This window comes from Homarus americanus, unplaced genomic scaffold, assembly GCF_018991925.1.
Source record: "Homarus americanus isolate GMGI-L3 unplaced genomic scaffold, GMGI_Hamer_2.0 scaffold2539, whole genome shotgun sequence".
NCBI classification, from domain to species: domain Eukaryota; kingdom Metazoa; phylum Arthropoda; class Malacostraca; order Decapoda; family Nephropidae; genus Homarus; species Homarus americanus.
In genome coordinates this window covers 862,406-876,098 of record NW_024725489.1, presented here as the reverse complement: position 1 = coordinate 876,098, position 13,693 = coordinate 862,406, and the positions used below count along the sequence as shown (strand labels likewise).

Below are 13,693 nucleotides of genomic sequence, written 5' to 3'. Positions count from 1 at the left end.
TGGTGTGGTAGGGAAGGTAGTGTGATATTGACCGTCGCCACACACACACACACACAGCCATGCCTCACCACCAAAATATCACAGCTTGTCACGTATAAACAAAATCAAGACCACAGCCAACGCGCCAAACCACCCCACCGCCTCTCAATTTACGGGGCGTCGTTATGGTGTGGTTCTCTTGTGTGGAGCCTAGTGGTGCACGCGAGGCTCCAGCACCACATACATCTGTCAGCTGAAGCCTCAATGTGTGCCATAATAATGATACAATAAGACTACGACGCCATAATAATGATACAACAATACTTTGATGTCATGATAGATACAATACCCACAATGACGTCATAATAATGTAGTATAATGTCACTATTACAGTCTATTTTCACCATACATCATCACCAGAACGCATTACACCATACAATAACACCACAAATAACAACACTCAACCACCACACTACACCACACCACCACACCCGATAAAAGTCAATGTGCCACCATGTAAGGCCAATAAACATCCTCTACACACACACACACACACACACACACACACACACACACACACACACACACACACTTCAATATTTTCGCCAGCCTCATGAATATCGCCAGGGTGGGTGATATTGGGAGGGCAGCACTTGAGGGTTAATACAATCCTACGCCCGTTACTGTATTATTCAGTGGCAGTATTGTAAGATATACAATGGCGGGCGGGTTATGTATACTCTATGATGGTAGTGAAGGTATACATAATAGATGAGGCCATGTATACCTGAGGATGGGAGATGATACATATGTGAGATCGTGTCTATTTAAAGGGTCGTAGTGAAAGTATACATCGTAAACAGGTCATATATACAAGAGTTAAGGGTGTGTACAGTACAGGTAGGAGTCAAGGTGTGGGTGACGTGCAGGTAACACATTATACTGAAGGACAGGTATGAATTAATTAGATACACACCTGGTAAACGGATTTAATGTCATATTACACCAACATTAACACCATTACAACCACAACTACTAGACATACCACTACCATAACCACTATCCTACCACCACTATCCTACTACACTACCACAATCACCACAGAGGGCAGACCAACACCAATTATATTTGTGTATAGTTTGAGAGAAGGACCTAGGAATAAGAGGGGCGGGAGAAGGAAGGAAGGAGGGCGTGGTGGGGGGCGTGAGAGAGGGGAAGGACTTGAAGGAGGAGGTTCATGTCGACCTTCTCAGATGTTCAGTCAAGAGGTCTTGTCCACTCGAGCGCCTCAACACAGGAGTGGTCACGTATACTGTGTGGCCGAGGGTGTGGCAGGGTGTGCAAGGGTGTGCATAGGGTGTAAAGTGTGTGGATAGGGTGTAAAATGGTGGGCGAGGATGTTAGAGGGTGTGTCTAGGTGTGTCAGGGTGGGGGGGGGGGTTAACAGGGGGCGTGAGGGTATAAAAGGGTGTGGGTAGGGTGGGTGAGGATGTTGGAGATGACACCCCCAACGTCAACAAGAGTACATACACGTCAAGTCACCCGCGTTCTTGGACCATAAGCGATGAATCCGGATTTAAATGTCACATAATGAGTTTACTGTTGATTCTTATATTAATTTTAGCTCAATAATGTGTAAATAAATGACAATATCTATAAAACATCAATTCTTATGCTCTTATTTACTTGAAGAAGACAACTTTTAGTAATTCAAGAAATGCCATAAGTATTTTCTTTTAAGAACGCTAAGAGATTTATCCGTTTCTGATTGGTGGACACGTTTAGCTACAGCCAATTAAAATTCCCCCGAGTACAAGTCGTTCCAAGTTTCTCAAATTCTCGTTAGTTGATTATTTCTAGTAAGTGAAGACGGAAGAATTCATTTAAGGGGTTAATTTTGTCTATGTGGGGTGAGGAGGAGGGGGGTGAGGAGGAGGTGGGGTGGAGGAGGAGGGGGTGTGGGGGTGAGGAGGTGAGGCGGAGGGGGGTGGGGGATGATGAGTGAGGAGGAAAGGAGGTGTTGAAATGGGGAGAAGGGGTGTGGGAATGGGGGAGAGGAGAGTGGGGAAGGGAGGGAAAAGAGAATGGGGGGGGGGTGACGGGGTGAAAGAGTAGGGGGAGGGAGGAAAGGCTTAACAGACAAGTAACCATCCAGAGGTAAACTAATTAAAACACACCTGTCATTCCCGCCTTTGTTTCAACTAATCCCCTACAATCCGTTTCATCTTATATCATCACTTCACCACTACCACTACAACACCACCACCACACCACCACTACAACACCAACACCACCACACCACCACTACAACACCACCACCACTACCAACGTCAGGACCATCCGTGGTAAAATTGACTCACTGTTTATCATTGTTTGTATACCTGTATGATCTGTGTACACCATGAACCAATGTGAACTATGTATGTATGTATGTATGTATGTATGTGTGTATGTATGTAGTGGTGATCACAGTAGGGAACAGATAGCGAAGGTCTCAAAGATGTTCGGTATTTACCTTAAACTAGCGAGGGTGGAGGTGTATAGCAAGTGCCTCACACACTCACCCTAGCCCACCAGCCCACCCAGAGAACAAGGCCATAAAAAACAGCAATAACAGCTACCTACCCAGACCACCAGCAACAGAAACAACAGATAACAGAGATATACCGTTCAACAGTAAGCAACAGAACTCAAGGTGAAGTTTTGGGTCGGGGAAACAGACGCTCTCCGGCAAGAGTTAAGGAGAACCTCACGACACAACACATTAACTTGTATTTTCTCGGCTCTGCACTGCGGCCCTGGGTGTAAACTGACGACTTTTGGCCGGCTGCTGGGCCACATGGGGAAGAGAGGGTTTAGCATTGTAAAATTAGGCAACAAATCAGGTGTGTGTGTGGGGGAGGGGGGGAGGAGGGTGTGTGTGGGAGGTTGAGGAAAATGTGTGTGTGTGGGTGTGTGAGTATGTGTGTGGGTGTGGGAAATGTTGTGTGAATATAAGAGTGAGGAATGCGAGGCGGAAGTATGTGTGTGTGTGTGTGTGTGTACTTATACTTGTAGTAGGAGTGAGGGCGGCTGGTGATCAATAACACAAGCAAGACTCCGTCGCTCAATACCTGGCTCTGTGGTCACCTCCACCTGCCTCACCGCCGCCACATTCCTGCTGCTGCTCCTTTTCATTCACGCCAGGTAGAATATGACCTGACTTAACATGAGTCTTTTGTTGCAGGTCACCGGGAGGCTCCTGGCGGAATGAGACGAGGCTGGTGATTGGCCTGTCCAGCAGCTGCGCCTGTGCTCATTGGCCGAGAGGGCGTCGGCTCCACACACTGTCCCGGCCAGCCTCTACACACAAGACACAAGCTTTCTCCTCCTCCTGCAGGGTTGGTCAGGAGGTGCTCACTGTTCTCCTCCCTGAGCTGAGGTCACGTGGAGGAGGGTAAATAAGTGACCATCATTGTGGTGTGGTAAATATGAGTGAAAAACACTGTGTGGTACCTGCGTCCCCTCGGTTCTAAGGCTCACGGGACGCACGCTCAGTTAGTGTAAACCTGGCTCCCCTCGAGAGCGGACGTGGATCGATGATGGTCCGTGGCGACTTGTTTGTTTGAATAATGGTGGATGCAAACCGTGGCTGGGTGGAGCAGTAGGTGTGAGTGCTGGGGGTGGTGGTGGAGGTGCGAACTATGAGGCCAGTGTAGACCCGCGGCGCCCCTCAGCACCATAATGCGCAACTCGGTATGGTTATCATCTTTTATCCTCCTGGTGGCCACACTGGCGGGCGCCACGGAGGGCGAGACGGCCAAGGAGTCTCGCTGTGAGGAAATAACCATACCTATGTGTCGCGGCATTGGCTACAACAACACGTCCATGCCTAACCAGTTCAACCACGACAGCCAGGACGAGGCGGGGCTGGAGGTGCACCAGTTCTGGCCGCTGGTGGAGATCATGTGTTCCCAGGACCTCAAGTTCTTCCTATGCTCCGTCTATGCTCCCATCTGTATCGAGGACTACGATAAACCCCTCCCGGCCTGCAGGAGCGTGTGTGAGCGTGCCAGGGCGGGCTGCGCTCCCATCATGGAGCAGTATGGGTTTGGCTGGCCAGAAAGGATGGACTGCTCTAAGCTGCCAGAGTATGGAGACTCAGTGCACCTCTGTATGGACAAACGTAATGGTTCAGCGCCAGAGAAGAAGACCACTAAGACCTACACCTCCCTGGACAGTAAGTGTCGCGGCAAGAACAACTCTAAATACTGTCCCAAGACAACAAGGCCGGACGCCTGTCAGTGCTCGTGTAAGATCCCGCTGGTGAAGCTGGACGCCTCCTACAGGCAGGTCGGCAAGAACCATAATGAGTCATTTAAGGTGGGAGGCGTCCAGGACTGTGCACTGCCGTGTAAAGGTGTTTATTTTAGTCAGGAAGAGAGAACTTTTGCACAAATCTGGATCGCCACGTGGGCGATCCTGTGCGGTGTGTCGACCTTAACAACCATCACCACGTTCTTAATCGACATGGACCGATTCAAGTACCCGGAGCGTCCCATCATCTTCCTCAGTGGCTGTTACTTCATGGTGTCCGTAGGCTACATCATCCGTCTGGTGGCTGGTCACTCGGAGGTGGCGTGTGACGGCGACATGATCGTGTACAACTACCACCTGGTGCGCCACAACCCCTACGGTTCCGGCCTCTGTACTACCGTCTTCCTCCTCGTCTACTTCTTCGGGATGGCCTCCAGCATCTGGTGGGTGGTGCTCGCCTTCACCTGGTTCCTGGCGGCAGGCCTCAAGTGGGGTAACGAGGCCATCGCCGGGTACTCCGCCTGGTTCCACCTGGCCGCCTGGTTCATCCCGACCCTTCAGAGTATAGCCGTCCTCATGATGGCGGGCGTGGACGGTGACTCCGTGGCGGGCATCTGTTACGTTGGCAACCAAGACATCGGTAACCTGCGAGGCTTTGTGTTGGCGCCCCTCTTCATCTACCTGGTGCTGGGGTCGTGCTTCTTACTGGCCGGCTTCGTCAGTCTCTTCCGCATCCGTAACGTGATCAAGCAGCAGGGCAGGACGAAGACGGAGAAGCTGGAGAAGTTAATGATCCGTATCGGTGTGTTCAGCGTATTGTACACTGTGCCGGCGACCATCGTCATCGGCTGCTACTTCTACGAGCAGCTGTACGTCGCCAACTGGCAGGACTCGCTGGTGTGCCCGTGTAGCCCCCACCATGGCCAGCGGCCCGACTACTCGGTGCTCATGCTGCGCTACTTCATGACGCTGGTGGTGGGCATCACCGCCGGGTTCTGGATCTGGTCTGGCAAGACCCTGGACTCATGGCGACGGTTCTACCAGCGTCTGTGTCCTGCCCACGGCCACACCTACGAGTACCCCACACGACCCATGAAGCAGGCGACCGCCCCCTCCTGTGCGTCTTTCCCTCCCCCGCCCATGAGCGCCCAGGGCACCACCCACAGTGTGGCGTCACACATGGGCCCTGTTAACAAGACACTGCCACTCTCACACGTATGACAAGAGAGGGAGGAGGGGGGCTACCTGGCTGGAGCCCAGAGCACCATGGGGGGCTGTCCGGCCAGCGTGGCGAGCGGCGCGCCCTCCACCTGCCACAGTGTCACCACACCTCACGTCTATGTCGACCCGAGGGACGAGATCCTTCCATACGAGCTGTGAGGCGAAGGACTCCACCAGCAGGAGGTGTGTAGTGACTGTGTGAATGTTAACAGTGGGAGGTGACGCGTCCCCCCCCCCCTTCCCAAGTGGCACTGAGTGGAGTGTCACCAGTGCCCACAAAAAGTTTCCTGTGATGACTCGTATCCAGTGTTAGTGATGATGATGCCGCGTAGTGAGACTTTTCGTTCATTATTAAGTATTAGAGACCAGACCAGACCGTCGTGCCACCACAGTTCAGTATTTTCTTGACAGTATTCAGTGTCATGATAGCGTGTCAGGCTGTCAGTGTCGTGATAGAGGGTCAGGCTGTCAGTGTCGTGACAGCGTATCAAGCACAGCGTGTTAGGCTGTCATGATAGCGTGTCAGGCTGTCAGTGTCGTGATAGAGGGTCAGGCTGTCAGTGTCGTGACAGCGTATCAAGCTGTCAATGTCATGACAGCGTATCAAGCTGTCAATGTCATGATAGCGTGTTAGGCTGTCAGTGTCAACATAGCGTGTCAGTCTGTCAGTGTCATGGCAGGCTGTCACACAAAATATATAACTTGGCCAAAATTTGTCATAATGTGTAGTTAACAAACCATACGCCATTGGTCTGTATGAGATTAATGACGTCATAAAGGTGCAATCAAAACAAGTGTGTATTATATCAGTGTATTAAACAAAGTTGATTTAATTCCTGTATAAAACTGTATATTTATGTATAAAGAAAAGCTTTGACCATTTTCTAGAGTGTACATAATACTGTAGCTTTTGAACCATACTGTCTATGTGTGCTATAAATGTGTTTTATATGTATCAGGCTTTTGAGTCCACCTTTGCATATCAGTATAACATTAAACCTATAACGTGATATATTACCAGTCTTTCACTATCTTCACACACAACGATGATGATTAAACCACTGTGAGTACCATGGTTTAACTGTGTGGTGGTTTAACTACTTGAGGATAATAGGTTAAATATATAGTGATGGTTTAACTACTTGTGGATGATGGTTTAAGTACTAAAGGATAATAGTTTAACTAAATGATGACAAAACCACTGTGAGAACGATGGTTTAACTATGAGGTGATGGTTTAACTACTTGTGGATCGTGGTTTAACTACTTGAGGATCATGGTTTAACTAAATAATGGTGGTTAAACTCTTCGATGACAATGGTTTAAGCTATAGCACTGGGAAGGACGGTTTAAGTTTTTGAGAAGAATGGTATCACTATATAATGATGGTTTAACTATATAATGATGGTTTAACTCTTTGGTGGTGTTAGTTTAAGATATACAAACTAAGAATGATGGTTTAACTATTGGTGGACAATGGTTTAACACTTTGAGTATGACATTTCACGTTTAGGTCGATTATCTTATGAATATATTGGTTTAATTCTGAGGCAAATGGTTTAATGTTGATGGTTTAGTTGGTTTAAGATATAACACTGAGGACGATGTTTTCACCCTTTGAGGACTTAGTAAACAAACAATAGACTCAGTAACATAAACAATAGACTCAGTAACACAAACAATAGACTCAGTAACAAACAATAGACTCAGTAAACAAACAATAGACTCAGTAACAAACAATAGACTCAGTAAACAAACAATAGACTCAGTAAACAAACAATAGACTCAGTAAACAAACAATAGACTCAGTAACATAAACAATAGACTCAGTAAACAAACAATAGACTCAGTAAACAAACAATAGACTCAGTAACATAAACAATAGACTCAGTAAACAAACAATAGACTCAGTAAACAAACAATAGACTCAGTAACATAAACAATAGACTCAAACAATAGACTCAGTAACAAACAATAGACTCAGTAACATAAACAATAGACTCAGTAAACAAACAATAGAACTCAGACTAGTAACAAACAATAGACTCAGTAACATAAACAATAGACTCAGTAAACAAACAATAGACTCAGTAACATAAACAATAGACTCAGTAAACAAACAATAGACTCAGTAACATAAACAATAGACTCAGTAAACAAACAATAGACTCAGTAACATAAACAATAGACTCAGTAAACAAACAATAGACTCAGTAAACAAACAATAGACTCAGTAACATAAACAATAGACTCAGTAACATAAACAATAGACTCAGTAAACAAGACCCAGAAACAAACAATCAGTAACATAGACTCAGTAGAGAGAGAATCGATGTAAGTGTCAACATTGATACCTGCGCGACCTTGAATCTAGTGAGGGGTGGGGGAGAGGTGAGTAAGGGGTGGGGTGGGGGGGAGAGGTGAGGTAAGGTGGGAGGTGAGGTAAGGGGGGTGAGGGAGTGGCTACGTGTAAATCATTATTAACTGCATACAACACAGGACCTGGTTTAACCTAACCTAACCCAGCCTAACCTAATCTAATACTCCAAGTTTCGTTAGGGAGTTTAATCTTCAGGTGGTTAAGGTAAAGTGAACGTATCTAGTTAAGGTAGAGTCTCAGTGTAAGTCTGACACACACACAGACACACACACACACACAGACAGACAGACACACACACACACACACACACACATTTTAAGGAGCTTATTTCACCTGTATATTATTATTATCAAAAAGCTATTGTACTGTATCTCTGTAACCGGTAATAACTGTAATCATCTATGTAACTGTATCACAAAGACTGTTATCACCGACTGGACCTTTTCTGAACTGTAGCTGTAGAAAGGTCACACCATATGCCCTTTTAGAATTAGAAGTAACTACAGAAAGGGCGGCTGGTCTGTAGAATTAACACCTTCAATTGAGAATTAGAACCTAGAGTTTAGAAAGGGCATATGATAAACCCTTTTTGAGTACATTTAATGAGAGTATTGAGTACTATCTGGTGGGAGTACACAGTGCATATTGAGTACTAAGATGAGTGTGTACAAGTACTAACGATGACAAAAATAATAATAATCAGAATGACCTAAATTAACATGTGTCATATACCGTCTACGTCACGAACAGGTCAATATGACACACATGACAGATAGTGACACACATGACAGGTAGTGACACACACATGACAGATAGTGACACACATGACAGATAGTGACACGCACATGACAGATAGCGACAAACATGACAGGTCGTGACACAAATGACATAGTGACACACACACATGACAGATAGTGACACACATGACAGATAGTGACACATGACAGGTAATGACACACATGATAGATAGTGACACACATGACAGGTAGTGACACACACACATGACAGGTAGTGACACACATGACAGGTAATGACACACATGGCAGATAGTGACACACACACACATGACAGGTAGTGACACACACATGACAGATAGTGACACATGACGGATAGTGACACACATGACAGATAATGACACACACACACATGACAGGTAGTGACACACACATTACGACAGGTAGTGACACACACACATGACAGGTAGGTGACACACACACACATGACACAGATAGTGACACACACACATGACAGGTAGTGACACACATGACAGGGCAGACACATGGCAGATAGTGACACACACACATGACAAGGGGTAGTGACACACACACATGACAGGTAGTGACACACACACACATGACAGGTAGTGACACACACACACATGACAGATAGTGTGACACACACACTCATGACAGGTAGTGACACACCCACACATGACAGGTAGTGACACACACTACCATGACAGGTAATGACACACACACACACACATGACAGGTAGTGACAGTACACACACACATGACAGGCAGTGACACACACACACATGACAGGTAATGACACACACATATGACAGGTAGTGACACACACACACATGACAGAGAGATACACACACACACACACACACAGGAAGTGACACACACACACATGACAGGTAGTGACACACACACATGACAGGTAGTGACACACATGACAGGTAATGACACACATGGCAGATAGTGACACACACACACATGACAGGTAGTGACACACACACACACACATGATAGGTAGTGACACACACACATATGACAGGTAGTGACACACACACACACACACATGACAGGTAGTGACACACACACACACACATGACAGGTAGTGACACACACACATATGACAGGTAGTGACACACACAGTCACCGCGTCACTGCAGGTCGCGTGGTAATCAGAACACAATTAAAACACTTTTATGTCTGTTAAATATACCAAAAATATATTTATTTTTGTGGTGAAAAAATAATGTTGTTTCGTAGACAGATAATAGTCATATCTTGGGATTAATTAATGAACAGGTGTGTACAGGTAGTATAGAGACAGGTGTGTGGAGGGTGTAATACTGTGTACCACCACCACCACTACACACCTGAAACAGGTATTAGTCAGGCGTAGGAGACAGTTATCGACAGAGTGTAGTTGTGTGTGTCGTTCCTGTCTTGGATATTGACAGGTGTGGGTGTGTGTGTTTAGGTTAGGTTATGAGGTCCGTTAATTAACCTGAGTTGTTCTCTCTCTCTCTCTCTCTCTCTCAGTCGTCGTCTTCAACACACACTCAACCTTACCTCACACCCCCCTTCTCTCCACCATGACAGAGATACTCCTCCACTTCTCCACCACTCCACTTCTCCACCACTCCACCTCCACCACTCCTCCCCTTCTCCACCAGGTAGAGAGATGCTCCCCTATTAACCAACTTTCCTGTAGCAGTGTTGTGGAGGTCAGCCATAACCCGCAATAAAGAGATTATTTGATCTATTTACAACCATAAGCTTGAAGTCATCCCGAGAATCACAACCACTGAGAGGAAGAGAAAGGGATGGAGGAAGGATGGGGATAGAAAAGGGGATTAGAAAGATGTGCTTTACAACTCAGGTAACTTACAGAGCAAAATATTATGTGATTACCTTAAAAAAAAGACTGATTTAAGCTGCGTTTGTGCCGTGGTTAGCCATACACCCGGCAGCGCATGTAGAGAGAGGCGTATCTTTAAGTCAAATTACCTTCACGTGGTTAAATACCGTCTCTGTGTCAGTCAGGTATGGCAGACAATGGGCTAACTGACGCAGGACCAACTAGGGTGTAACTTTTCAGAGTTGATTCGAAGCTGTTCAGTCAATAATATTAGTTAGGGTGATTGATAACACACATTACACCCTTACAACTAGCCAGGGTGACCATCTAGGGTGAACCTCAATACACACTACACCCTATAACACGCCAGGGTGAATAAGGTGAACAATAACACAGCTTACACCCTCATAATTCCTTTAGGGTGAGCTAGCCATAATGGTGTCAGAAACAGTACTCTCTCTCTCTCTCTCTACAAACAATAAACGCCAGAACCTCGACAATGTAAACAACAACAAACTATATGATCGTGGGTTATAAATGTTAAAACTGTTGACGTCATATAAAAACAAAATCGAAATGATCCTGGGAACTATAAACGCCTGAATCTCTGAAATATTTAAAACAACAAAAATAAACAAACGAAAGCGCAGCTGGTAGTCGACTACTGTATAAACGCCAGAACTTCGACAACAAAAACTGAAAACAAAAAACAAACGAAAACAAAGTAAATGGTACACTATAAACGCCAGAACTTCGACAACAAAAACTGAAAAACAAAAAACAAACGACAATGCAGCTAGTACTCGACAATAAACGCCAGAACCACATCAACGTCAACAAAAACAAAAGACAACGCAAATGGACTATAAACGCCTGAATCTCCACAACACAAACACTAACAAAAAACAAACGATAACGCAGCTGGTATTGGTGGTGGTGGACTATAAACGCCAGAACCTCGACAACATCAACAAGAGTAGGGAGCCTTTATTGATTCCCTCCACAACGATCCTCTCTTGCAAAACAATGTAAGGATATTGATTCCAACCCTCTCTCACCCTTCCTTAAATACGCTCCTCAACGCTACTGAATCCTATCTGCAATCAGGGGAGGTGCTTAATTCCATAGCTGTGAATCTTAAGTGTTTGAGTGCGTACGAAAGAGAAGGAGGAGGGGGTTTGAGTGCGTGGGAGAGGGAAGGAAGATGAGAGTATTTGAGTGCGTGCAGGAGGTAGAGACAGAGAATGAGGGAGGAAGAGAGAGTTTGAGGGTAAGTTTGAGTGCTTGAGTGCGTGCGTGATGGAAGAGGAAGGGAGGAAAAGAGGGTTTGAGTGCATACAGGAGGCATAGGGAGGAAGAGTGATTGAGGGAAGGATTGTGTGTATAACGGTGTGTATGAGGGAGAGACAGAGTACATAAATAAGACTTTGAGTGCATGTAGGACAGATAGAGTACATGAGGGAGGCTTTGTGTGCGTGACAATACTGATGATGACATACTGCACAGTCAAGTGTGTGTGTGTGTGTGTGTATGTGTGTGTGCGGTCAAGGCCAGATGGACCAAGCTGGCTTTTAGGGCAACTCATGGCCCCATCCACAATACAACTGGCCAGAGAGAGAGAGAGAGTCTAGCCTGGGACCAACCTCTCTCTCTCTCTCTCTCTCTCTCTCTCTCTCTCTCTCTCTCTCTCTCTAAACTTTCGCCTGGGTGTCAAGATGAGTGTGAGGGGAGGGGAGAGGTGACAGGGAGTGAGAGGGGAAGGGAGAGAAGGACACAGAGCAAGAAGAGAGAGATAAGAGGGAGGGAGGAAAAGAGTGAGTGAGAGAGGGAGAGGAAAGGAGCGTAAGAGGGAGAGAAGGAAAGAAGTGAGAGGAAGGGAATTGCAGAGGTTGAGTGCGTGAGAGTGAGAGTGCGTGAGTCCGTGAGTGTGTTCTCCCTAGTATTACCAGCACAAGAGGACAATATTTGCCACCAACAATATTGACAATTTTTATTATCCTCTCAGCCTAAGCCTCACACCTTTGTCTGTCCGCCTCTAAGTGTGTAGTATTATACTTGTTTACAGATATACACACACATGTACGTATATAAGTTCGTACACAGATACCTACATACGCCCATACACATCCATATATGTACGTATGTTTATGTGTGTGCGTATCCACTTAAAGTCCGCCACTGCTACTTGACTGTCTCCCCCCTAGCCCCCCCTAAGCCCCCCCCCTCCCTCACCCCCCTCCCATGTGAGGTAATTAGGGGCCCTATGACGTAATACTTCACCTCCGCTAATTAGACAAGATGGCTGACCCATTTGTATGTATGTATGTATGTATGTATGTATGTATGTATGTATGTATGTATGTATGTAGAGGTAAGACGTGTGGGCAGAGAGACTGGGGGTCCAAAGACGAGGCAAAAATAAGATAGGGCCGAGGGCTATCACTCAATCAGGAAAGACGACTATAGAGCTACCTGACGCAGCCCGGGCCGACCCATCTCGACCTATCCTCTTCAAACATACAGGTGAGGTTAGTGTGGGCCTAGAGGGTCATGTATTATTCCGGGGTCAAGTGTAGGTCAAAGGTCCCTAGGTGTGTGTGTGTGTGTGTGTGTGTGTTTTGTGTGTGTGTGTGTGTGTGTTTTGTGTGTGTGTGTGTGTGTGTTTGTGTGTGTGTGTGTGTGTTTGTGTGTGTGTGTGTGTGTGTGTGTGTGTGTGTGTGTGTGTGTGTGTGTGTGTGTGTGTGTGTGTGTTGTGTGTGTGTTTTGTGTGTGTGTGTGTATGTGTGTGTAATAATAATAAATAATAATAATAAACGGTTTATCAACAGAGTTGCAGCCGGTGGCTGAAAATATACAGACTTACATTTGATTTAGACATAATGATATAATATGCATTGAATATATTTACAGGGCTGTACAGTACATAAATCAGGAGTTGTTTATTATTTTAACAATAGATGGGATGGTGCTGTTCTTATATCTATCAGTACGGGCTCTTATGGGCTGAATTTTGTGTGTGTGTGTGTGTGTGTGTGTGTGTGTGTGTTTTGTGTGTGTGTATGTGTGCGTGTGTCGGACAGAGGTAATGAGCCACACCTGTGTAATAAACCTTAATCACCATCAGGTATTTCTGCCGAGTGTGTGAGATTACCTCCACACCTGTCTCCCTCCCACACCTGTCTCCCTCCCACACCTGTCTCCCTCCCACACCTGTCTTACT

At 46.1% G+C, this 13,693-nt stretch overlaps 1 protein-coding gene across 1 annotated transcript; it reads left to right on the top strand.

The window, feature by feature from the left end:
- The first annotated feature begins 3,040 nt into the window (after positions 1-3,040).
- LOC121864920 (frizzled-8-like) lies at positions 3,041-5,983 on the top strand. Its single transcript, XM_042364117.1, has one exon. The coding sequence runs from the start codon at positions 3,703-3,705 to the stop codon at positions 5,494-5,496; it is 1,794 nt and encodes a 597-aa protein (XP_042220051.1). The 5' UTR covers positions 3,041-3,702; the 3' UTR covers positions 5,497-5,983.
- The last annotated feature ends 7,710 nt before the right edge of the window (positions 5,984-13,693 follow it).

Excerpts from the sequence above, each read along its gene's own strand:
- LOC121864920 (XM_042364117.1), top strand. The coding sequence starts at position 3,703 with ATGCGCAACTCGGTATGGTTATCATCTTTTATCCTCCTGGTGGCCACA.